Source organism: Tachyglossus aculeatus, chromosome 9, assembly GCF_015852505.1.
Source record: "Tachyglossus aculeatus isolate mTacAcu1 chromosome 9, mTacAcu1.pri, whole genome shotgun sequence".
In the NCBI taxonomy this organism is placed as follows: domain Eukaryota; kingdom Metazoa; phylum Chordata; class Mammalia; order Monotremata; family Tachyglossidae; genus Tachyglossus; species Tachyglossus aculeatus.
Window position 1 is genome coordinate 2288119 of NC_052074.1, and position 27219 is coordinate 2315337.

Below are 27219 nucleotides of genomic sequence, written 5' to 3' on the forward strand. Positions count from 1 at the left end.
AGAAGAAATAGTAGTAGAAGAAGAAATAGCTGTAGAAGAATTAGTAGTAGTGATAATAATAGTAATAATGATGACATTTATTAAGCGCTTACTATGTGCAAAGCACTGTTCTAAGCGCTGGGGAGGTTACAGGGTGATCAGGTTGTCCCACGGGGGGCTCCCAGTCTTAATCCCCATTTTCCAGATCATCATCATCATCATCAATCGTATTTATTGAGCGCTTACTATGTGCAGAGCACTGTAGTAAGCGCTTGGGAAGTACAAATTGGCAACATATAGAGACAGTCCCTACCCAACAGTGGGCTCACAGTCTAAACGGGGGAGACAGAGAACAAAACCAAACATACTAACAAAATAAAATAAATAGAATAGATATGGACAAGTAAAATAAATAAATAAATAGAGTAATAAATCTGTACAAACATATATCCATATATACAGGGGCTGTGGGGAAGGGAAGGAGGTAAGGTGGGGGGGATGATGAGGGGGACGAGGGGGAGAGGAGGGAAGGGGCTCAGTCTGGGAAGGCCTCCTGAAGGAGGTGAGCTCTCAGCAGGGCCTTGAAGGGAGGAAGAGAGCTAGATGAGGGATGAGTGAACAGATGAGGGAACAGTGCTTTGCACATAGTAAGCGCTTAATAAATGCCGTCATTATTATTATTATTAGTGGAAAGAGTCAGGCTTGGGAGTCAGAAGAGGTGGGTTCTAATCCCAGCACCGCCACTTGTCTGCTGTGTGGCCTTGGGCAAGCCACTTAACTTCTCTGTGCCTCAGTTAACCCATCTGTCATCTGTCATAGCCCCACGTGGGACAACCTGATCACCTTGTATCCCCCCCAAGCGCTTAGAACAGTGCTTGGCACATAGTAAGCGCTTAACAAATACCAACATATGCTGGTATTGGCAATATGCTGCCAAGTTGTACTTCCCAAGCGCTTAGTACAGTGCTCTGCACAGAGAGCACTCCCCCTTCTAGACTGCGAGCCCGTTGTTGGGTAGGGACCCTCTCTGTATGTTGCCCACTTGTACTTCCCAAGCGCTTAGTACAGTGCTCTGCACACAGTAAGCGCTCAATAAATACGATTGAATGAATGAATGAACTGAGGCCCAGAGAAGTGAAGTGACTTGCCCAAAGTCACACAGCTGACAAGCGGCGGAGCTGGGATTTGAACCCATGACCCCCGACTCCAAAGCCCGGGCTGTTTCCACTGAGTCACGCTCCTTCTAGTAAATGCCATCATTATTATCGTGGCTCAGTGGAAAGAGCCCGGGCTTTGGAGTCAGAGGTCACGGGTTTGAATTCCGGCTCCACCACATGTCTGCTGTGTGACCTTGGGCAAGTCACTTCACTTCTCTGAGCCTCAGTTCCCTCATCTGTAAAATGGGGATTAGGACTGTGAGCCACACATGGGACAACCTGATCACCTTGTATCCGCCCCAGCGCTTAGAACAGTGCTTGGCACATAGTAAGCGCTTAACAAATGCCATTATTATTATTATTATTATTAATATGACAGACACATTCCCCGCCCACGCTGAGCGTTCAGTCTAGAGGGGGAGACAGACATTAAAAGAAAATACAGACATGGTACCTGGCTTGGGTTCAGCCCCACTTTTCCTCAGCTCCCGTTCTCTTCTGCGTCACCCTGACTCGCTCCCCCTTGCTCAGGTTGTCCCACGGGGGGCTCACAGTCTTCATCCCCATTTGACAGATGTGGGAACTGAGGCCCCTCGGGGGGCCAAAGTCACACAACTGACAGTTGGCGGAGTCGGGATTTGAACCCGTGACCTCCGTCTCCAAAGCCCGGGCCCGTCCCACTGAGCCACGCTGCTTCTCTAATGGCGATGCTGGGTTCCCTTAGCCAAGTCACTTCTCCGCGCCTCAGTCGCCTCCTCTGTCAAGCGGGGATGAAGACCGCGCGCCCCACGTAATAATAATAATAATAATAATGGCATTTATTAAGTGCTTACTATGTGCAAAGCACTGTTCTAAGCACGGGGGAGGCTACAAGGTGATCAGGTTGTCCCTCGTGGGGCTCACAAATTTAATCCCCGTTTTCCAAATGAGGTAACTGAGGCACAGAGAAGTGAAGTGACTAGGAGGCCTTCCCAGACTGAGCCCCTTCTTTCCTCTCCCCCTCGTCCCCCTCTCCATCCCCCCGTCTTACCTCCTTCCCTTCCCCACAGCACCTGTATATATGGATATATGGTTGTACATATTTATTACTCTATTTATTTATTTACTTATTTATTTATTTTACTTGTACATTTCTATCCTACTTATTTTATTTTGTTGGTATGTTTGGTTCTGTTCTCCGTCTCCCCCTTTTAGACTGTGAGCCCACTGTTGGGTAGGGACTGTCTCTATGTGATGCCAATCTGTACTTCCCAAGCGCTTAGTACAGTGCTCTGCACATAGTAAGCGCTCAATAAATACGATTGATTGATTGATTGTCCAAAGTCACCCAGCTGACAATTGGCAGAGCCGGGATTTGAACCCTCCAAAGCCGCTGCTCTTTCCTACTAAGCCATGCTGCTTCACGTGGGACGGGGACCGCGTCCAGCCCCGACCGTCCGGACCCCAGCGCTCAGCACAGCGCCCGGCACCTAGGAAGCGCTCCCCGCCTACCGGCCTTGGCACCGCGGCCGGCACCCGGGCATCCGGTGTCTTTTGGTTCCCGAACAGGTCGTCCAGCGCGGGGGAATCCTGAGCTCCGACCGGAAGAAGGCGGAATTCGCGACCAAGGACGTCGTGCAGGATTTGAACCGCCTGCTCAAGGCCAAGAAGGGGGAGGCGGTAAACAGTGCCGCCTTGCCGGAGATGGAGAACCAGGTGGGCCGGCGGGGGGCTTCTGCCCGGGGGGCTACCGCGGCGGCGGCGGCCGCGCCGGGCCGGGAGAACCGCCCCGTCGGAAGAACGGCGCCTTTCCGGGAGTCCCACAGCTCACTCAATCCGTCAGTCGTATTTCTGGAGCGCTTCCTGTGTGCAGAGCGCCGGACAAAGCGCTCGGGCGAGGAGATGATGATGATGGTGATGTCATCGGTTAAGCGCTTACTATTCATTCAGTCGTATTTATTGAGCGCTTACTGTGTGCAGAGCACTGGACTAAGCGCTTGGGAAGTCCAAGTTGGCAACGTATAGAGACGGTCCCTACCCCACAGTGGGCTCACAGTCTACAAGGGGGAGACAGAGAACAAAACAGAACAAAACATATTAACAAAATAAAATGAATAGAATTAAAATAAAATGAATGGAACAGACTATCGTCTTAAGAGAAGGCGATAGAACAATAAATATAGTAAGCGCTTAATAAAGGCCGTCATTATTAATAAACAGACACATTCCTTGCCCGCAAGAGGCTTCCGTGGGACATGGAATGGGCCAGTCAGTCATCATCATCATCATCATCAATCGTATTTATTGAGCGCTTACTGTGTGCAGAGCACTGTACTAAGCGCTTGGGAAGTACAAGTTGGCAACATATAGAGATAGTCCCTACCCAACAGTGGGCTCACAGTCTATTACTTAAGGATACCACCATTATTATTATTATTATTAGTGATATTAGTAATATTACTGTGTGCAGAGCGTCTGCTGAGCACCTGGGAGACGACAGAACAATAAATATAGTAAGCGCTTAATAAATGCCGTCATTATTAATAAACAGACACATTCCTTGCCCCCAAGAGGCTTCCATGGGACATGGAATGGGCCAGTCAGTCCATTACTTAAGGATACCACCATTATTATTATTATTAGTGATATTAGTAATATTACTGTGTGCAGAGCGTCTGCTGAGCACCTGGGAGAGGATAGAACAATAAATATAGTAAGCGCTTAATAAATGCCGTCATTATTAATAAACAGACACATTCCTTGCCCACAAGAGGCTTCCATGGGGACATGGAATGGGCCAGTCAGTCCATTACTTAAGGATACCACCATTATTATTATTATTATTAGTGATATTAGTAATATTACTGTGTGCAAAGCGTCTGCTGAGCACCTGGGAGACAGTAGAACAATAAATATAGTAAGCGCTTAATAAATGCCGTCATTATTAATAAACAGACACATTCCTTGCCCACAGGAGGCTTCCATGGGACATGGAATGGGCCAGTCAGTCCATTACTTAAGGATACCACCATTATTATTATTATTAGTGATATTAGTAATATTACTGTGTGCAGAGCATCTGCTGAGCACCTGGGAGACGATAGAACAATAATATAGTAAGCGCTTAATAAATGCCGTCATTATTAATAAACAGACACATTCCTTGCCCACAGGAGGCTTCCATGGGACATGGAATGGGCCAGTCAGTCCATTACTTAAAGATACCACCATTATTATTATTATTATTATTGGTGGTATTAGTAATATTACTGTGTGCAGAGCACCTGCTGAGCACCTGGGAGAGAAGAGAATGAGTAGACATGATCTCTGCCCTCAAGGTACTTTTCCAAATGCTAAGTTACATCATCACCATTATTATTATTATTATAATTATTATATTATTATAATTATTGAGCGCTTTCTATGTGCAAGAGCACTGTATTAAGCGCTTGGGAGAGGACAGTACAACGGAGTTGGCAGACACATTCGCTGCCGACAAGAAGCTCACAGTCTAGAAGGGAAGAATTGCTCAATAAATGTTCATTCATTCAGTCATATTTCTTGAGCGCTTATTGTGTGCAGAGCATTGATTAATTAAATAATAATGATAATGATGGTATTTGTTAAGCGCTTACTATGTGCAAAGCACTGTTCTAAGCACTGGGGGGATACAAGGTGATTATGTTGTCCCACGTGGGGCTCACGGTCTTACTCCCCATTTTCCAGATGAGGGAACTGAGGCCCAGAGAAGTGAAGTGACTTGCCCAAAGTCACCCAGCTGACAGTTGGTGGAGCCGGGATTTGAACCCATGACCTCCGATTCCAAAGCCCGGGCTCCTTCCGCAGAGCCACGCTGCTTCTCCAAGGGGCGACTATAGAATCCCCGTGGAAGTAAAATCATTTTCAATCAATCAGTGGTGTTTATTGAGCACTTACTGTCTTCAGAACACTGGACTAAGCATTTATAATAATAATAATAATTGTGGTATTTGTTAAGCGCTTAGAACGGTGCTTGGCACATAGTAAGCGCCTAACAAATACCATCATTATTATTATTATGTGCCAAGCACTGTTCTAAGCGCTAGGGGAGATACAAGGTAATCAGGGTGTCCCACAATGGACTCACAGTCTTAGTCCCCATTTTCCAGATGAGGTAACTGAGGCCCAGAGAAGTGAAGTGACCTGCCCAGAGTCACCCAGCTGACAGGTGGCGGAGCCGGGATTTGAACCCACGACCTCTGACTCCCAAGCCCGGGCTCTTTCCACTGAGCCACGCTGCTTCTCTAGATGCAGGGTGATTGTGTTGAGTACAGTCCCCGTCCCACATGGGGCTCATAGTCTCCTAATCCCCATTGTCCAGAAGAGATAAACGGCGTGGCTCAGTGGGGAGAGCCCGGGCTTGGGAGCCAGAGGTCGTGGGTTCTAATCCCGGCTCCTCCACTTGTCTGCTGTGTGACTCTGGGCAAGTCACTTCCCTTCTCTGGGCCTCAGTTCCCTCATCTGGAAAATGGGGATGAAGACTGAGCTCCACATGGGACAACCTGATTCCCTTATATCCCCACTGTGCTTGGCACATAGTAAGCGCTTAACAAATACCACCATTTTAGCGCTTAGTACAGTGCTCTGCACACAGTAAGCACTCAATAATGATGGCATTTGTTAAGCGCTTACTATGTGCAAAGCACTGTTCTAAGCACTGGGGGGATATAAGGTGATCAGGTTGTCCCACGGGGGGCTCACAGTCTTAATCCCCATTTTACAGATGAGGTAGCTGAGGCTCAGAGAAGTGAGGTGACTTGTCCAAGGTCACACAGCAGACGTGGGGGAGCCGGGATTAGAACCCATGACCTCTGACTCCCATGCCCAGGCTCTTTCCACTGAGCCACGCTGCTTCTCTGCCTGCTCAATAAATACGATTGATGGAACTTGTACTTCTCAAGCGCTTAGTACAGGGCTCTGCACACAGTAAGTGCTCAATAAATATGAATGAATGAATGAATAATCAATCAATCAATCGTATTTATTGAGGCACAGTAACTGAGGCACAGTAACTTCCCCAAGGTCACATGGCAGATAAGGGGAAGCAGCGTGGCTCAGTGGAAAGAGCCCGGGCTTTGGAGTCAGAGGTCATGGGTTCAAATCCTGGCTCCGCCACTTATCAGCTGTGTGACCTTGGGCAAGTCACTTCATCATCATCATCATCAATTGTATTTATTGAGCGCTTACTATGTGCAGAGCACTGTACTAAGCGCTTGGGAAGTGCAAATTGGCAAGTCACTTCACTTCTCTGGGCCCCAGTTCCCTCATCTGGAAAATGGGGATGAAGACTGGGAGCCCCCCGTGGGACAGTCTGATTACCTTGTATCTACCCCAGTGCTTAGAGCAGTGCTTGGCACATAGTGAGCGCTTAACAAATACCAACATTATTATTATTATTATCATTATTATTATTATTATTATAAGTGGCGGAGGTAAGTTTAGAACCCAGGTCCTTCTGAAGCCCAGGCCCGGGCTCCGTCCACTAGGCCACGTTGCTTAGACACGATAAATACGATTGAATGAATGAATGAATGTATATGTTTGTACATATTTATTACTCCATGTATTTATTTTACTTGTACATATTTATTCTATTTATTTTATTTTGTTAATATGTTTTGTTTTGTTGTCTGTCTCCCCCTTCTAGGCTGTGAGCCCTCTGTTGGGTAGGGACCGTCTCTAGGTGTTGCCTACTTGTACTTCCCAAGCGTTTAGTGCAGTGCTCTGCACACAGTAAGCGCTCAATAAATGTGATTGAATGAATGAATGAATGTGTTTGTACATATTTATTACTCTATGTATTTTACTTGTACATATTTTTTCTACTTATTTTATTTTGTTAATATGTTTTGTTGTTTGTCTCCCCCTTCTAGGCTGTGAGCCCGCTGTTGGGTAGGGACCGTCTCCCTATGTTGCCGACTTGTACTTCCCAAGCGCTTAGTACAGTGCTCTGCACACAGTAAGCGCTCAATAAATACGATTGAATGAATGAATGAATGAAAGAGCTTACGGTCTAATGAAACGATCCGTTTTCACTCCCCCCTTCTCAACGGTGAGCCTGTCGTTGGGTAGTGACCGTCTCTGTCCGTTGCCGACTTGGACTTCCCAAGTGCTTAGTACAGTGCTCTGCACACAGTAAGCGCTCAATAAATACGATTGAATGAATGAATGAATGAAAGAGCTTACGGTCTAATGAAACGATCCATTTTCACTCCCCCCTTCTCAGCGGTGAGCCCGTCGTTGGGTAGTGACCGTCTCTGTCCGTTGCCGACTTGGACTTCCCAAGCGCTTAGTACAGTGCTCTGCACACAGTAAGCGCTCAATAAATATGATTGAATGAATGAATGAATGAATGAAAGAGCTTAGGGTCTAATGAAACGATCTGTTTTCACTCCCCCCCTTCTCGACGGTGAGCCCGTTGTTGGGTAGGGACCGTCTCTGTCCGTTGCCGACTTGGGCTTCCCAAAGCGCTTAGTCCAGTGCTCTGCACGCAGTAAGCGCTCAATAAATACGACTGAATGAAGGAACGAATGAACTCCAGTCCTGCAGCCAGTGAAATCATCATCATCAATCGTATTTATTGAGCGCTTACTATGTGCAGAGCACTGTACTAAGCGCTTGGGAAGTACAAATTGGCAACATCTAGAGACAGTCCCTACCCAACAGTGGGCTCACGGTCTAAAAGAGTGGGCTCACATGGCAGATGTAGGGTAGGTAGGGTAGGGACCGTCTCTACCTGTTGCCAACTTGGACTTCCCAAGCGCTTAGTACAGTGCTCTGCACAAAGTAAGCGCTCAATAATTGATTGATTGATGTAGGGGTTTTTTTTTCCACTCCCCGATACAGTTGACCCGCCTTAGGACTCGTTTTTCCCGACTCCTTTTTCAGCGGCACGGCATAGCGGGAGACCGATCCCTCGTGACGACATTACGGTCTTGTGACCCCCCATAAGCTGCGGTTTGATCACGTTGTCGCGAGCCGGCCGGGGTATCAAAATAAAACCCGTGCGTGCCTGGGAAATACTTTCATTTGTCCAGGCCCCCGGGGTCGGGTGATTTATTTATTTTTTCCCCTCCACCCGTGTCAGTGAGAGGTTCATCTGCTGGTGGATAACAGCAGTGTGTGTTTCAGGACTTTAATTAATTTCCTTTTATAATAATAATAAAGATGATGACATTTATTAAGCGCTTGCTATGTGCAAAGCACCGTTCTAAGCGCTGAGGGGGTAACAAGGTGATGAGATTGTCCCACGGGGGGCTCACAGTCTTCACCCACCGTTTTACAGATGAGGGCACTGAGGCCCAGAGAAGCGATGGGACTTGCCCAAAGTCACCCAGCGGACAAGCGGCGGAGGCGGGATTTGAACCCGTGACCTCTGACTCCCAAGCCCGGGCTCTTTCCACTGAGCCACGCTGCTCCTTCTTTTATGGTATCCGATTGGCGTTTGTAATCCCGTCTCCACCGCTTTGTGTGACCTCGAACAAGTCACTTCACTATTTGTACTTCCCAAGCGCTTAGTACAGTGCTCTGCACATAGTAAGCGCTCAATAAATACGATTGATTGATTGATTGATTCACTTCCCTGGGCCTCAGTTCCCTCATCTGTAAAATGGGGATGGAGACGGCGAGCCCCCCGTGGGACAACCTGATCACCCCATAACCTCCCCAGCGCTTAGAACAGTGCTTTGCAAATAGTAAGTGCTTAATAAATGCCATTATTATTATTATTGTATCCCCTCCAGTGCTTAGAGCAGTGCCTTGCACATAGTAAGCACTTAAGAAATATCATTATTATTATTATTATTTATTACGTGCCAGGCACTCTAGTATATGCTGGGCTAGCTACAAGTTGATCAGGTTGGACCGAGTCTCTGTCCCACACAGGGCTCACGGTCTTAATCCCCATTTTACAGCTGAGGTAACTGAGGTTCAGAGACGGGAAGTGACTTAGCCAAGGTCCCACAGCACAGAAGTGGCGGAGCAGGGATTTCATTGATTTAGCTGAGTTTTTGTCGTCGCGTGGGGACGGTTTTAATTAGCTGCACTGTCACGGAGCCTGTCTGAGTTTTTAGAGGATCCCTTCAGCTCCTTACTTTGAATCAGAGAGGGGCTGTTGAATAATAATAATGGCATTTGTTGAGCGCTTACTGTGTGCAGAGCACTGTTCTAAGCGCTGGGGAGGATACAAGGTGATCAGATGGTCCCAAGCGGGGCTCACAGCCTTCATCCCCATTTTCCGGATGAGGGAACTGAGGCCCAGAGAAGTGAAGTGACTTGAAGAGAAGCAGCATGGCTCAGTGGAAAGAGCCCGGGCTTTGGAGTCAGAGGTCATGGGTTCAAATCCCGACTCCGCCAGTTATCAGCTGTGTGACTTCAGGCAAGTCAGTTCACTTCTCTGGGCCTCAGTTCCCTCATCTGTAAAAATGGGGTTGAAGACTGTGAGCCCCCCGTGGGCCAACCTGATCACCTTGAAATCTCCCCAGCGTTTAGAACAGTGCTTTGCACATAGTAAGTGCTTAATAAATGCCATCATTATTATTATTATTGCCCAAAGTCACACAGTGAGCCCACTGTTGGGTACCGTCTCTATATGCTGCCAACTTGTACTTCCCAGGCGCTTAGTACAGTGCTCTGCACACAGTAAGCGCTCAATAAATACGATTGATTGATTGGCGGAGCCGGGATTTGAACCCATGACCTCCGACTCCCAAGCCCGGGCTCTTTCCATTGAGCCGCGCTGCTTCCCTGAAGTTGAAGTAAACTGCCAGTGTTTGGAGGGAAGTTGCTTAAATTTGTTCACGAAAACTTGCAAAGTGGTTAGCGCCTGGAATTAAAATAATAATAGTAGTAATAATAATAATAATAATAATAAATGGTATTTGATAATCAATCGTATTTATTGAGCGCTTACTGTGTGCAGAGCACTGTACTAAGCCCTTGGGAAGTCCAAGTTGGCAACATACAGAGACGGTCCCTACCCAACAGTGGGCTCACAGTCTAGAAGGGGGAGGCAGAGAACAAAACCAAACATACTAACAAAATAAAATAAATGGAATAGCTATGCACAAGTAAAATAAATAAATAAATTGTGATAAATATGTACAACCATTTATACATATATATGTATATGTACATATACATTTATGCATATATACAGGTGCACTTACTCATCATCATCATCAATCGTATTTATTGAGCGCTTACTGGGTGCAGAGCACTGTACTAAGCGCTTGGGAAGTACAAGTTGGCAACATATAGAGACAGTCCCTACCCAACAGTGGGCTCACAGTCTAAAAGGGGGAGACAGAGAACAAAACCAAACATACTAACAAAATAAAATAAATAGAATTGCTATGCACAAGTAAAATAAATAAATTGTGATAAATATGTACAAACATTTATACATATATAAATATGTATACGTACATATACATTTATGCATATATACAGGTGCACTTACTCATCATCATCATCAATCGTATTTATTGAGCGCTTACTATGTGCAGAGCACTGTACTAAGCGCTTGGGAAGTACAAATAGGCAACATATAGAGACAGTCCCTACCCAACAGTGGGCTCACAGTCTAAAAGACTGTGCCAGGCACTGTACTAATCGCTGGGGTAGATCCAAGCTGATCATGTTGACACAGCCCGTGTCCCACACGGGGCTCACAGTTGATCAGTAAGCGCTTAGTACAGTTCTCTGCACATAGTAAGCGCTCAATAAATACGGTTGAAGGAATGAACGAATCCCCATTTTACAGAGGAGATATCTGAGGCCCAGAGAGAGGCAGCGGGGCTCAGTGGAAAGAGCAGGGGCTTTGGAGTCCGAAGTTCGAATCCCGGCCCCGCCAGTTGTCAGCTGGGTGACTTTGGGCAAGTCACTTCACTTCTCTGGGACCTCAGTTGTCTCATCTGGAAAATGGGGATGAAGACTGGGAGACCCCAGGGGACAACCTGATCACCTTGTAACCTCCCCAGCGCTTAGAACGGTGCTTTGCACATAGTAAGCGCTTAATGAATGCCGTCATTAGTATTTAAAAGTGAAGTGACTCGCCCAAAGTCACAGAGCAGACAGTAGTAATAATAATGATATTTGTTGAGCACTTACTATGTGCAAACCACTGTTCTAAGCGCTGGGGGGGTTACAAGGTGATTCATATATATATATATATATATATATATATATGTACACACACACACATATATATACATATGTATATATGTTTGTACATATTACTCTGTTTTATTTATACATGTTTATTCTAACTATTTTATTTGGTTAATATGTTTTGTTTTGTTGTCTATCTCCCCCTTCTAGACTGTGAGCCCACTGTTGGGTAGGGACCGTCTCTATATGTTGCCAACTTGGACCTCCCAAGCGCTTAGTCCAGTGCTCTGCACACAGTAAGCGCTCAATAAGTACGACTGACTGACTGAATGAATCAGGCTGTCCCACGCTCAATAAATGCGATTGAATGAATGAATGAATGAATGAACGTGGGGCTCACCGCCTTCACCCGCCTTTTACAGATGAGGGGACTGAGGCACAGGGAAGCGAAGTGACTCGTCCAAGGTCACACAAAGTGGTGGCGGCGGGATTAGCACCCAGGCCCGGGCTCTTTCAACTAGGTCACACCGCTGCCCGGTGAAAATCTCGATGTCACCCGCAATTTTCCTTTCCGCTTGGCCTCTTCTCAGGTCGCCGCCGCCTCCTTGTCGGCTGTAATCAAGTATCTCGAACTCCTGTCGGATGACTCCAATTTCGGACAGTTCGAACTGATGACTTTTGACCTCAGCCAGTACATGAAGCTGGATAACGCGGCCGTCCGAGCCCTGAATCTCTTTCAGGTAAACCCCAAGTTTCCCTCAATGCGGGGAAACTCGGTCGCCGTAATTGTGGTATTTGTGTACGTGCGTGGCTATTTTTAACAGTATTTAAGCGCTTACTATGTAACTGAAGTGCTGGGGTAGCTACAAGATAATCAGGTTGGGCGCCTGGTCGCAATCCCCCACAGGGATCGCAGCCTTAATCCCCATTTTGCAGATGAGGGAACTGAGGCCCAGGGAAGTGAAGCGACTTATTCAAGGTCACACAGCAGATTCGTTCATTCACTCAGTCGTGAGCGCTTACTGTGTGCAGAGCACTGGACTAAGCGCTTGGGAAGTACAAATTGGGAACATATAGAGACGGCCCCTACCCAACAACGGGCTCACAGTCTAGAAGTCGACTGTATATATGTATATACGTTTGTACATATTTATTACTCATTTATTTATTTTACCGGTACATATCTATTCTATTTATTTTATTTTGTTAGTATGTTTGGTTTTGTTCTCTGTCTCCCCCTTTTAGACTGTGAGCCCACTGTTGGGTAGGGACTGTCTCTAGATGTTGCCAACTTGGACTTCCCAAGCGCTTAGTACAGTGCTTTGCACACAGTAAGCGCTCAATAAATACGATTGATTGATTGATTGAAGTCGAGCAGGTAAGTGGCAGAGCCGGAATCAGAGCTCGGATGGTCTTGCCACTAAGCCACGCCGCTTCTTATTAGAGAAGCAGCGTGGCTCAGTGGAAAGAGCCCGGGCTTGGGAGTCAGAGGTCCTGGGTTCTAATCCCGCCTCCGCCACTTGTCTGCTGTGTGACTCTGGGCAAGTCACTTCACTTCTCTGGGCCCCAGTTCCCCCATCTGGAAAATGGGGATGAAGACCGTGAGCCCCATGTGGGACAACCTCATTACCTTGTATCCCCCCCCCAGCGCTTAGAACAGTGCTTGGCACATAGTAGGCGCTTAACAAATGCCATAGTTGTTAAACCGAGCCCGTTGTTTGGGTAGGGATTGCCTCTATCTGTTGCCGAGTTGTACCTTCCAAGCGCTTAGTACAGTGCTGTGACACAGTAAGTGCTCAGTAAATACAATTGAGTGAATGAATAAACGCCTTCCACTTGCCAAGCCCTGTGCTAAATGGGGGATAGGTACAATAATGCAATGAATGAATGAATAAATACACAAATAAATAAATAAATAAATAAATCTCCCCCTCGTCCCCCTCTCCATCCCCCCATCTTACCTCCTTCCCTTCCCCACAGCACCTGGATATATGTTTGTACATATTTATTACTCTATTTATTTATTTTACTTGTACATATCTATTCTATTTATTTTATTTTGTTAGTATGTTTGGTTTTGTTCTCTGTTTCCCCCTTTTAGACTGTGAGCCCACTGTCGGGTAGGGACCGTCTCTCTATGTTGCCAACGTGGACTTCCCAAGCGCTTAGTCCAGTGCTCTGCACACAGTAAGCGCTCAATAAATACGATTGATTGATTGATAATGGCATTTATTAAGCACTATGTGCAAAGCACTGTTCCAAGCACTGGGGAGGTTACAAGGCGATCAGGTTGTCCCACGGGGGGCTCCCAGTCTTCATCCCCGTTTTCCAGATGAGGAAACTGAGGCCTAGAGAAGTGAAGTGACTTGCCCAGAGTCACACAGCTGACAAGCGGCGGAGCTGGGATTTGAACCCATGACCTCTGACTTCAAAGCCCGGGCTCTTTCCACTGAGCCACGCTGCTTCTCGTAAGATAATCAGGTTGGACATAGTCCTGCCCCTAGTACAGTGCTCTGCACATAGTAAGCGCTCAATAAATACGATTGATGATGATGATGCCCCACAAGGCGCTGACAGTCTGAGGGGAGGGAGAACTATTATTTAACCCCCATTTTACAGATGACTTGCCCAAGGTCACCCAGCAGACACTCCGGAGGGAGAGACTGTCGACCTGTGTAGAGTAGAGTGATTACCCGAGCGTGACTCAGTGGAAAGAGCCCGGGCTTTGGAGTCAGAGGTCATGGGTTCCAATCCCGGCTCCGCCACTTGCCAGCTGGGTGACTTTGGGCAAGTCACTTCACTTCTCTGGGCCTCAGTTCCCTCATCTGGAAAATGGGGATGAAGACCGTGAGCGCCCCGTGGGACAACCTGGTCACCTTGTAACCTCCCCAGCGCTTAGAACAGTGCTTGGCGCATAGTAAGCGCTTAATAAATGCCATCATTATTATTATTAGTCAGAGGAAATTTCTGTAATTTGCAGTTATTCATTCATTCAATCGTATTTATTGAGCGCTTACTGTGTGCAGAGCACTGGACTAAGCGCTTGCGGGGGTCCAAGTCGGCAACATATAGAGACGGTCCCTACCCAACAACGGACTCACAGGCTAGAAGGGGGAGACGGACAATGCAAAACATGTAGACCGGTGAAATCAAAATCGTCAGAACAAATAGAATTATAGCTATAATGCACATCATTAACAAAATGAATAGTCCACTTAGTGGGCCAGTAGAGTGAAGGACCTTTCCAAAGAGGCTAACACGATGAAAGATTAATTTTAGGCATTGAGATAATTGGATTTAAAATGTCTCAGTAATTCGAGGGAAATATCGCTTTTGGCTGAAAATGTCAAGCCACAGGTATTCAGGACTCTTATTGAAGAGTTGAACAAAATGAATGACAACAAATTTCAACCCAAGTTACTTTGGTTGAAAGCCATAAAACTTCAGTTTCCATCACGGAAGGGTGTCTCATTCATTTGGTCGTATTTATTGAGCGCTTACTGTGTGCAGAGCACTGTACTGCACACATCATCATCATCAATCGTATTTATTGAGCGCTTACTATGTGCTCAGCACTGTACTAAGCACTTGGGAAGAACAAATTGGCAACACAGTACTTACCTAGTACTTACTTAGCACTTACCTCCTTCCCTTCCCCACAGCACCTGTATATATGTATATATGTTTGTACATATTTATTACTCTATTTATTTATTTATTTTATTTGTACATATCTATTCTATTTATTTTATTTTGTTAGTATGTTTGGTTTTGTTCTCTGTCTCCCCCTTTTAGACTGTGAGCCCAGTGTTGGGTAGGGACTGTCTCTCTATGTTGCCAATTTGTACTTCCCAAGCGCTTAGTACAGTGCTCTGCACATAGTAAGCACTCAATAAATACAACTGATGATGATGATGATGATATGTTTGCACATATTTATTACTCTATTTATTTACTTATTTTACTTGTACATATCTATTCTATTTATTTTGTTAGTATATTTGGTTTTGTTCTCTGTCTCCCCCTCTTAGACTGTGAGCCCACTGTTGGGTAGGGACTGTCTCTATATGTTGCCAACTTGGACTTCCCAAGCGCTTAGTACAGTGCTCTGCACACAGTAAGCGCTCAATAAATACGATTGATGATGATGATGCCGAGCGCTCGGAAAGTACAATTTGGCAACATAATAGAGACGGTCCCTACCCAACTCGCAGTCGAGAAGGGGAGAAGCCTCATCTCCCCCGATCTCTGAAATAACATCCCGGCCGGCTTAAAAGTTCTCCGGGATGGTTTGGTGAGAGAAGGGGCGGAAGGAAGTGATGATATGTTTTCTTTTAATGGCATTTATTAAGCGCTTACTATGTGTCAGGCACCATTAGAGTCACTGGGGTAGTTAAAAGTGAAATAGGTGGGACGCAGTCCCCACCCTGCAAGGGGCTCCCAGTCAAAGCGGGAAGGATAACCGGCAAACTGAGGCACAGAGAAGCAGCGTGGCTCAGTGGAAAGAATCAGGGGTCATGGGTTCGAATCCCAGCTCTGCCAGTTGTCAGCTGTGTGACTGTGGGCAAGTCACTTCACTTCTCTGGGCCTCAGTTCCCTCATCTGAAGACTGGGAGCCCCCCCGTGGGACAACCTGATCTCCTTGTAACCTCCCCAGCGCTTAGAACAGTGCTTGGCACGTAGTAAGCGCTTAATAAATGCCATCATCATTATTATTAGGGAAGTTAGGCGACTTGCCCAAGGTCACCCAGCAAGCATTTGGCAACGCCGGGATTAAAACCCAGATCCTCCGACTGCCGGGCCCGTGTTCTTCCCACTAGGCTTGTCTCGTTTTTACTGTGCGCGTGTGTGTTTTCTAGACCGTGAGCCCACTGTTGGGTGGGGACCGTCTCTATAAGTTGCCCACTTGGCCTTCCCAAGCGCTTAGTACAGTGCTCTGCACACAGTAAGCGCTCAGTAAGTACGACTGACCGGATGAAGGAATGTTTTCTCGCTCCTCAGGGTTCAGCGGAAGACACCAGCGGGTCTCAGTCTTTAGCCGCCTTGCTCAATCGCTGCAAAACCCCTCAAGGACAGAGACTGGTGAATCAGTGGATCAAGCAACCGCTTCTGGATAAAAACAGAATCGAGGAGAGGTACCTAGATGAGAACCCAACTGAGGGCAAGTAGACGAAGTGGCGGAGCTGGGGTTAGAAGAATGACAATAACTCTGGTATAATAATAATAATAATGATAATAATAATAATGGCATTTATTAAGCGCTTACTACGTGCCAAGCACTGTTCTAAGCGCTGGGGAGGTCCCAAGGTGATCAGGTTGTCCCACGGGAGCCTCACAGTCTTCATCCCCATTTTCCAGATGAGGGAACTGAGGCCCAGAGAAGACTTGCCCAAAGTCACGCAGCTGAGACTTGGCGGAGGCGGGATTTGAACCCATCACCTCCGACTCCAAAGCCCGGGCTCTTTCCACTGAGCCACGCTGCTTCTGTTGAGCGCTCACTACGTGCCGAGCGCCGGTCTGAGAGCTGGGGTAGATGCAGAGTCGTCAGTTGGTCCCCCGTGGGGCTCACAGGCTTCATCCCCATTTTCCAGAGGAGGGAACTGAGGCCCAGAGAAGACTTGCCCAAAGTCACACAGCTGAGAATTGGCGGAGGCGGGATTTGAACCCGTGACCTCCGACTCCAAAGCCCGGGCTCTTTCCACTGAGCCACGCTGCTTCTGTTGAGCGCTTACTACGTGCCGAGCGCCGGTCTCAGCGCTGGGGTAGATGCAGAGTCGTCAGTTTGTCCCCCGCGGGGCTCCCAGGCTTCATCCCCATTTTCCAGAGGAGGGAACTGAGGCCCAGAGAAGACTTACCCAAAGTCACACAGCTGAGAATTGGCGGAGGCGGAATTCGAACCCATGACCTCCGACTCCAAAGCCCGGGCTCTTTCCACTGAGCCACGCTGCTTCTGTTAAGCGCTCACTACGTGCCGAGCGCCGGTCTGAGCGCTGGGGTAGATGCAGAGTCGTCAGTTTGTCCCCCGCGGGGCTCACATCCTTCATCCCCATTTTCCAGGTGAGGGAACTGAGGCCCAGAGAAGTCAAGCGACTTGCCCAAAGTCACACAGCTGAGAATTGGCGGAGGCGGGATTCGAACCCATCACCTCCGACTCCAAAGCCCGGGCTCTTTCCACTGAGCCACGCTGCCTCTGTTGAGCGCTCACTACGTGCCGAGCGCCGGTCTGAGCGCTGGGGTAGATGCAGAGTCGTCAGTTGGTCCCCCGCGGGGCTCCCAGGCTTCATCCCCATTTTCCAGAGGAGGGAACTGAGGCCCAGAGAAGTGAAGCGACTGGCCCAAAGTCAACCATCCCACTTTGTATCCTCCCCAGCGCTTAGAACAGCGCTTTGCACATAGTAAGCGCTTCCCAAATCATCATCAATCGTATTTATTGAGCGCTTCCTGTGTGCAGAGCACTGTACTAAGCGCTTGGGAAGTACAAGTTGGCAAATGCCATCATTATTTATTTATTATCATTAAGAACTAGGACCGCTCACTCCCAGGGGGCCGGGTGAAAAGCAGAGCGGCCTCAGCCCCGTCTCTCCCTCTCCCTCTCTCCCGCCAAACGTTGGCTCAGGCTGAATCTGGTGGAGGCTTTTGTCGACGACGGGGAACTGAGGCAGACGCTCCAGGAAGACCTCCTCCGCCGCTTCCCGGACCTCAATCGGCTGGCCAAAAAGTTCCAGAGGCAAGCGGCCAACCTGCAGGATTGCTACCGGATCTATCAGACCATCAACCAGTTGCCTGGCGTCATCCAGGCCCTGGAAAAGTATGAAGGTAAAAAAGAAAAAGCCCCGGCATTCAATCAGTCAATCAATCAGTCGTATTTATTGAGCGCTTACTGTGTGCAGAGCACTGGACTGAGCGCTTGGGAAGTCCAAGTTGGCAACGTATAGAGACGGTCCCGACCCAACAGCGGGCTCGCGGTCTAAAAGGGGGAGACGGAGAACAAAACCAAACGTACTAACAAAATAAAATAAATAGAATAGATATGGACAAGTAAAATAAATAAATAGAGTAATAAATCTGTACAAACATATATCCATATATACAGGTGCTGTGGGGAAGGGAAGGAGGTAAGATGGGGGGGATGGAGAGGGGGACGAGGGGAAAGATTGGCTCTACTCCCCACCCCCCAAATCCCTACTCAATCAACTTATTCATTCATTCAATCGTATTTATTGAGCGCCTACTGTGTGCAGAGCACTGGACTAAGCGGTTGGGAAATACAAGTTGGCAACATATAGAGATGGTCCCTACCCATTCATTCATTCATTCAATCGTATTTACTGAGCGCTTACTGGGTGCAGAGCACTGTACTAAGCGGTTGGGAAATACAAGTTGGCAACATATAGAGATGGTCCCTACCCATTCATTCATTCATTCAGTCGTATTTATTGAGCGCTTACTGTACTAAGCAGTTGGGAAATACAAGTTGGCAACATATCGAGATGGTCCCTACCCATTCATTCATTCATTCAGTCGTATTTATTGAGCGCTTACTGTACTAAGCGGTTGGGAAATACAAGTTGGCAACATATAGAGATGGTCCCTACCCATTCATTCATTCATTCAGTCATATTTATTGAGCGCTTACTGTACTAAGCGGTTGGGAAATACAAGTTGGCAACATATCTAGATGGTCCCTACCCATTCATTCATTCATTCAGTCGTATTTATTGAGCGCTTACTGTACTAAGCGGTTGGGAAATACAAGTTGGCAACATACAGAGATGGTCCCTACCCATTCATTCATTCATTCAGTCGTATTTATTGAGCGCTTACTGTACTAAGCGATTGGGAAATACAAGTTGGCAACATATAGAGATGGTCCCTACCCATTCATTCATTCATTCAGTCGTATTTATTGAGAGCTTACTGTACTAAGCGATTGGGAAATACAAGTTGGCAACATAGACGGTCCCTACCCAACAGAGAAGCGAAGTGACTTGTCCAAGGTCACACAGCGAACAGGTTGCAGAGGCAGGATTAGAACGGACGACCTCCGAACCCCAAGCCCGGGCTCTTTCCACTAAACCACGCTGCTTGTCAACGCTGGTTGGATTGTACTCTTTCCACCGCTTAGTCCATCATCATCATCATCATCAATCGTATTTATTGAGCGCTTACTATGTGCAGAGCACTGGACTAAGCGCTTGGGAAGTACAAATTGGCAACATCTAGAGACAGTCCCTACCCAACGGTGGGCTCACAGTCTAAAAGGGGGAGACAGAGAACAAAACCAAACATACTAACAAAAGAAAATAAATAGAATAGATATATACAAATAAAATAAATAAATATATAAATAAATAGAGTAAAAAATCTGTACATACATATATACAGGTGCTGTGGGGAAGGGAAGGAGGTAAGATGGGGGGGATGGAGAGGGGGACGAGGGGGAGAGGAAGGAAGGGGCTCAGTCTGGGAAGGCCTCCTGGAGGAGGTGAGCTCTCAGCAGGGTTGAGCTCTCCAGTGCTCTGCACGCGGTAAGCGCTCAATAAATGCAACCAAGTTGGATGACTTACAGCGTTGCGTGGGTAAAAATAACTCGCCCTTCCCCACTAACCCTCCCTATTTTATTTTTTTGTGGTGTTATCGTCCCGACAGGGGCACACCAGATGCTGCTGCTGGCCATCTTCGCCACTCCGCTCAACGACCTCCGCTCCGATTTCTCCAAGTTTCAGGAAATGATCGAGACGACGCTCGACATGAACCAGGTACGCGTCCGCGCGAAAAGGTGGAGCATCTTGGGACCGAGAACGTTGGCCGGTTTGAGGGAGCCGCTTGGACCCTTGTAAAAACAAAAAAAAATTGGGTATTTATAATAGGTGTATTTGTTAGGCGCTTACTATGAGCCCGTATAATAGTTGTGGTATTTATTGAGTGCTTACTATGAGCCCGGATGTAAGTACACCAGTGCTCGTCCCCAACAGGGCTCGGATTCTCGTTTTTTGTTGGAGTCTCTCTCCCCCGATGGATAAGCTTTTATCTTATCACCTGTATATATGTGTATGTGTTTGGATGGATAAGCTTTTATCTTAGCACCTGTATATATGTATATATGTTTGTACATATTTATTACTCTATTTATTTATTTATTTATTATACTTGTACATAGCTATTCTATTTATTTTATTTTGTTAGTATGTTTGGTTTTGTTCTCTGTCTCCCCCTTTTAGACTGTGAGCCCACTGTTGGGTAGGGACCGTCTCTATATGTTGCCAATTTGTACTTCCCAAGCGCTTGGTACAGTGCTCTGCACTGCAGTAAGCGCTCAATAAATACGATGGATGATGATGATGATGATGTTTATGAAGCAGCAGGGCTCAGTGGAAAGAGCACGGGCTTCGGAGGCAGAGGTCATGGGTTCGAATCCCGGCTCCGCCACATCAATCAGTCGTATTTATTGAGCGCTTACTGTGTGCAGAGCACTGTACTAAGCGCTTGGGAAGTCCAAGTTGGCAACATCTAGAGACAGTCCGTACCCAACAGTGGGATCACAGTCTAAAAGGGGGAGACAGAGAACAAAACCAAACATACTAACAAAATAAAATAAATAGAATAGATATGGACAAGTAAAATAAATAAATAAATAGAGGAATAAATATGTACAAACATATATACATATACAAGTAAAATAAATAAATAAATAAATAGAGTAATAAATCTGTACAAACATATATACATATATACAGGTGCTGTGGGGAAGGGAAGGAGGTAAGATGAGGGGGATGGAGAGGGGGACGAGGTCTGCTGTGTGACCTCGGGCAAGTCACTTAACTTCTTGGAGCCTCAGTTACCTCATCTGTAAAATGGGGATTATGACTGTGAGCCCCACGTGGGACCACCTGATCGCCTTGTAGCCCCCCCAGCGCTTAGAACGTGCTTTGCACATAGTAAGCGCTTAACAAATGTCATTATTCTTCTTATTATAAGCTAAACGGAAGGCAACTCTGTGTTTTGGTTGTGTGCTTGCCTGGGTGTGAGCCCACTGTTGGGTCGGGACCATCTCTATATGTTGCCAACTTGTACTTCTCAAGCGCTTAGTACAGTGCTCTGCACACAGTAAGCGCTCAATAAATACGATTGATGATGATGATGATGATGGGTGGTGTTTTTTCCAGGAAGTTTCTTATTTGTGTGCCTCATCGTGTTTCAGTGTACCAAAACACACTTGGAAGAGCGCTGTAAAAGTGCTCAGTACAGGGAGTTGCATTCAAGAGGCACGTAATAATAATAATAATAATAATAATAATAATAATAATAATAATAATGCTAATAGTAATTGTGGTTTTGCTTATATACTTTGGGCCAAGACACCATTTCTGGCCCTCGTGGGGCTCACAATTGACGGGGGAGCAGGGAAAGGATCAAGTATTTCTCCCTCGTTTTACAGATGAGGAAACTGAAGCCCGGAGAAGGGAAGTGAGTTGCCCAAGGTCACGCCAAGCAGCGGGGCTCGGTGGAAAGAGCCTGGGCTTTGGAGTCAGAGGTCATGGGTTCAAATCCCGGCTCTGCCAGTTGTGGGGCTCACAGTTGACGTAGGAGCAGGGAAAGGATCAAGTATTTCTCCCTCGTTTTACGGATGAGGAAACTGAAGCCCGGAGAAGGGAAATGAGTTGCCCAAGGTCACACCAAGCAGCGGGGCTCGGTGGAAAGAGCCTGGGCTTTGGAGTCAGGGGTCGTGGGTTCAAATCCCGGCTCTGCCAGTTGTCAGCTGTGGGACTTGGGGCAAGTCACTTCACTTCTCTGGGCCTCAGTTACCTCATCTGGAAAATGGGGATTAAGACTGTGAGCCCCAGGTGGGACAACCTGATTGCCTTGTATCCCCCCAGCACTTAGAACAGTGCTTTGCACATAGTAAGCGCTTAACAAATGCCATTATTATTATTATTATGGAATGGAGATGAGCCCACTGTTGGGTAGGGACTGTCTCTATGTGTTGCCAACTTGTACTTCCCAAGCGTTTAGTACAGTACTCTGCACACAGTAAGCACTCAATAAATACGATTGATGATGATGATGATCTATTGAGCGCTTACGGTGTGCGGAGCACTGGACTAAGCGCTTGGGAAGTCCGCGTTTTAACCGTTCCTTTGGCCTGGGCAGGTGGAGAACCACGAATTCCTCGTCAAGGCCTCCTTTGATCCGAACCTGACGGAGCTGCGGGCGACGATGGACGGGTTGGAGGAGAAGATGCAGTCCGCTCTCGCCACGGCCGCCCGCGAGCTGGGTGAGGGGGCGCGAGGGCGGGCCGCCCCGGGTCTCCGGGGAAGCGGCGGGATGTGGATTGGGACAAATCCGGGAATCCCCCTTCCCCGTCCACCCCTTGGAAGCCGGGGTCCGTCCGCCGCGGCCGGCCGAGACGCCTCCGAGGTGGAAAGTCGAATTGATCGATCGGTGGTACTTTTTTTATTTTTAATAGCATTTATTAAGCGCTTACTATGCGCAAAGCACCGTTCTAAGCACTGGGGAGATCACAAGGTGATCAGGTTGTCCCACGGGGGGCTCCCAGTCGTCATCCCCATTTTCCAGATGAGGGAACTGAGGCCCAGAGAAGTGAAGTGACTTGCCCCAAGTCACCCAGCTGACAGGTGGGGGAGCCGGGATTTGAACCCGTGACCTCCGACTCCAAAGCCCGGGCTCTTTCCACTGAGCCACGCTGCTTCTCCGTTCCTCTCGGGAGCGGAGTCCCGGGCGTCTGTGGCGTCTTTTCTCCGGACGCGGGCGTTGACTGTGGTTCTCGTCTCTCGGGTCCGACGCAGAATGAATCGTCATCGATCGTATTTATTGAGCACTTACTATGTGCAGAGCACTGTACTAAGCGCTTGGGAAGTACAAATTGGCAACGTATAGAGACAGTTCCTACCCAACAGTGGGCTCACAGTCTAAAAGGGGGAGAATGAATGAATGAATGGTCTGTAGAAGCCTGAAAATAGACCTGGGCTAATTCCGCTTTGGCGGTCCCCTCGGAGTTGGTGCCGTGAGTTTTCCCAAACCATTTCATCCCTCTCCTTCAGCTGGCGGTGAAGGTATTTATTGAACGCCTGCTTGGTGCAGAGCATTGTGCAAGGTGGTTGGGAAAGGACAGCCCGGCGGAGCCGGTGGGCGCATTCCCTTGCCCACAACGAGCTTCCCGTCGAGAGGGGAAGCAGCGGGATTTAGGGGAAAGAGCCCGGGCTTGGGAGTCGGAGGATGCGGGTTCTGATCGCGGCTCCGCCGCTCGTCTGCTGGGCAAACCAATCTGTCAATCAATCGTATTTATTGAGCGCTTACTGTGTGCAAAGCACTGGACTAAGCGCTTGGGAAGTACAAGTTGGCAACATATCAATCAATTGTATTTATTGAGCATTTACTGTGTGCAGAGCACTGTTCTAAGGGCTTGGGAAGTACAGGTTGGCAGCATATCAATCAATCAATCAATCGTATTTATTGAGCGCTTACTGTGTGCAGAGCACTGTACTAAGCGCTTGGGAAGTACAAGTTGGCAACATATCAATCAATCGTATTTATTGAGCGTTTACTGTGTGCAGAGCACTGGACTAAGCGCTTGGGAAGTACAAGTTGGCAACATATCAATCAATTGTATTTATTGAGCGTTTACTGTGTGCAGAGCACTGTACTAAGTGCTTGGGAAGTACAAGTTGGCAACATATCAATCAATCGTATTTATTGAGCGCTTATTGTGTGCAGAGCACTGTACTAAGCGCTTGGGAAGTCCAAGTTGGCAACATATAGAGACAGTCCCTACCCAACAGCGAGCTCACAGTCTAAAAGGGGGAGGCAGAGAACAAAACCAAACATCCCAACAAAATAAAATAAATAGAATAGATATGGACAAGTAAAATAAATAGGTAAATAAATAGAGGAATAAATATGTACAAACATATATACAACCTGATCACCTTGTCAATCAATCAGTCATATTGAGCGCTTACTGTGTGCAGAGCACTGTACTAAGCGCTTGGGAAGTCCAAGTTGGCAACATCTAGAGACAGTCCCTACCCAACAGTGGGCTCACAGTCTAAAAGGGGGAGGCAGAGAACAAAACCAAACATACCAACAAAATAAAATAAATAGAATAGATATGGACAAGTAAAATAAAGAGAGTAATAAATATGTACAAACATATATACAACCTGATCTCCCCCTTTTAGACTGTGAGCCCAGTGTGGGATAGGGACTGTCTCTAGATGTTGCCAATTTGTACTTCCCAAGCGCTTAGTACAGTGCTCTGCACATAGTAAGCGCTCAATAAATACGATTGATGATGATCACCTTGTCAGTCAATCAATTGTATTGAGCGCTTACTGTGTGCAGAGCACTGGACTAAGCGCTTGGGAAGTCCAAGTTGGCAACATATAGAGACGGTCCCTACCCAACAGTGGGCTCGCAGTCTAGAAGGGGGCTCACAGTTGCCTCCCCAGCGCTTAAAACAGTGCTTTGCACAGAGTAAGCGCTTAATAAATGCCATTATTATTATTATTATTATTATTATAAGTAGGCACCAGTGCTCACTTAAACTCTTCTCCTGTCCTTGAGCTGAAAGGTAGGGTAGGTTGGGGCCCGGATAGCTATTCCTGATTTGTGATGTGGCTTAAATCTGTTTTCTCTGTCTCTCTGTCTCATATCATAAAGGGTTGGAAGCAGGAAAAAGCATTAAGCTGGAGTCCAACGCGCAGATGGGATTTTACTTCCGGGTGACCTGCAAGGAAGAAAAATCCCTCCGGAACAATAAGAAGTTTAACACGCTGGACATCCAGAAGAACGGCGTCAAATTCACCGACAGGTTTGACGGCCTACACTCGCTCATTCGCTCGGTGATATTTGTCGAGCGCTTACTGGGTATATATCATCATCAGTCGTATTTATTGAGCGCTTACTATGTGCAGAGCACTGGACTAAGCGCCTGGGAAGTACAAATTGGCAACATATAGAGACAGTCCCTACCCAACAGTGGGCTCACAGTCTAAAAGGGGGAGACAGAGAACAAAACCAAACATACTAACAAAATACAATAAATAGAATAGATATGTACAAGTAAAATAAATAAATAGAGTAATAAATATGTACAAGCATATATCCATATATCCAGGTGCTGTGGGGAAGGGAAGGAGGTAAGATGGGGGGGATGGAGAGGGGGAAGAGGGGGAGAGGAAGGAAGGGGCTCAGTCTGGGAAGGCCTCCTGGAGGAGGTGAGCTCTCAGCAGGGCATTGAAGGGAGGAAGAGTCGAGGCCGAGGTGGTCGGTAAAGAGGACTGTCGCCTCATTGTAATAATAATAATGATAATAATGGCATTTATTAAGCGCTTACTATATGCAAAGCACTGTTCTAAGCGCCGGGGAGGTTACAGGGATGATCCGGTTGTCCCACGGGGGGCTCACAGTTGTGGGCAGGGAACGTGTTTTCCGGCTCTGTTGTATCATCCCCTCCCGAGCGCTCAGGGCAGCGTTGTGCGCGTGGTAAGCGCCCAATAAATAGCATCGGGGGTGATGCTGAAGTCTAGTGAAGGGCTTGGAAGCGAGCGGTCCGGGGAACAGTTGAGTGAGAAACACGACCCTCCTCTCCGGGGGTGACCACGTATGTGAGTTAGAAGTAGGAGCTGTGAGGTATCGACAGAAAAGCCACGGGAGGTAAGGCTGTTTTGGCAGAAATGAGTCCGTTGTTGGGAAGGGATTGTCTCTATGTGTTGCCGAATTGTACTTTCTAAGCGCTCAGTACAGTGCTCTGCACACAGTAAGCGCTCGATAAATACGAATGACTGAATGAGAGAGTCGGGCTGAGAGTTTGGGGGCTTTATCCAGGGAACTGGGCGAAGAGCGGCCGGAGGTTTCGTGCGTGAGAGAGCATTTTGCTCGCCCCAACAATTATAATGATGGCATTTGTTAAGCACTTACTATGTGCCATTCATTCAGTCGTATTTATTAAGCGCTTACTGTGTGCAGAGCACTGTACTAAGTGCTTGGGAAGTACAAGTTGGCAACCTATAGAGAAGCAGCGTGGCTCATTGGAAAGAGCCCGGGCTTTGGAGGCGGAGGTCATGGGTTCAAATCCCGGCTCTGCCAGTTGTCAGCTGTGTGACTTCGGGCAAGTCACTTCACTTCTCTGGGCCTCAGCGACCTCATCTGGAAAATGGGGATTAAGACCGTGAGCCCCCACCATGGGATAACCTGATCACCTTGTAACCTCCCCAGCACTTAGAACAGTGCTTTGCACATAGTAAGCGCTTAATAAATGCCATTATTATTATTGATATTATTATTATTGTTCTCTGGGCCTCAGTGACCCATCTGGAAAATGGGGATGAAGCCCGTGAGCCCCCAGTGAGACAACCTGATCACCTTGTAACCTCCCCAGCGCTTAGAACAGTGCTTGGCACATAGTAAGCGCTTAATAAATGCCATCATTATTATTATTATTATTCTCTGGGCCTCAGTGACCTCATCTGGAAAATGGGGATGAAGCCTGTGAGCCCCCCGTGGGCCTACCTGATCACCTTGTAACCTCCCCAGCGCTTAGAACAGTGCTTTGCACATAGTAAGCGCTTAATAAATGCCATTATTATTATTCTCTGGGCCTCAGTGACCTCATTTGGAAAATGGGGATGAAGCCCATGGGCCAACCTGATCACCTTGTAACCTCCCCAGCGCCTAGAATGGTGCTTGGCACATAGTAAGCACTTAATAAATGCCATTATTATTATTATTATTATTCTCTGGGCCTCAGTGACCTCATTTGGAAAATGGGGATGAAGCCCGTGGGACAACCTGATCACCTTGTAACCTCCCCAGTGCCTAGAATGGTGCTTGGCCCATAGTAAGCGCTTAATAAATGCCATTATTATTTTTATTATTATTATTCTCTGGGCCTCAGTGACCTCATTTGGAAAATGGGGATGAAGCCCCGTGGGGC

The 27219-nt window shown here is 47.2% G+C and overlaps 1 protein-coding gene across 1 annotated transcript in view; it reads left to right on the forward strand.

Moving 5' to 3' along the window:
- Positions 1-27219, forward strand: part of MSH2 (mutS homolog 2) — a 62697-nt gene that overhangs the window by 12666 nt on the left and 22812 nt on the right. The window contains exons 4-10 of the mRNA XM_038751671.1: positions 2685-2831; positions 11855-12004; positions 16266-16399; positions 17881-18080; positions 19914-20023; positions 22416-22539; positions 24945-25095. Coding sequence (XP_038607599.1) covers positions 2685-2831; positions 11855-12004; positions 16266-16399; positions 17881-18080; positions 19914-20023; positions 22416-22539; positions 24945-25095 — 1016 coding nt within the window. The remainder of the gene's footprint in view (positions 1-2684; positions 2832-11854; positions 12005-16265; positions 16400-17880; positions 18081-19913; positions 20024-22415; positions 22540-24944; positions 25096-27219) is intronic.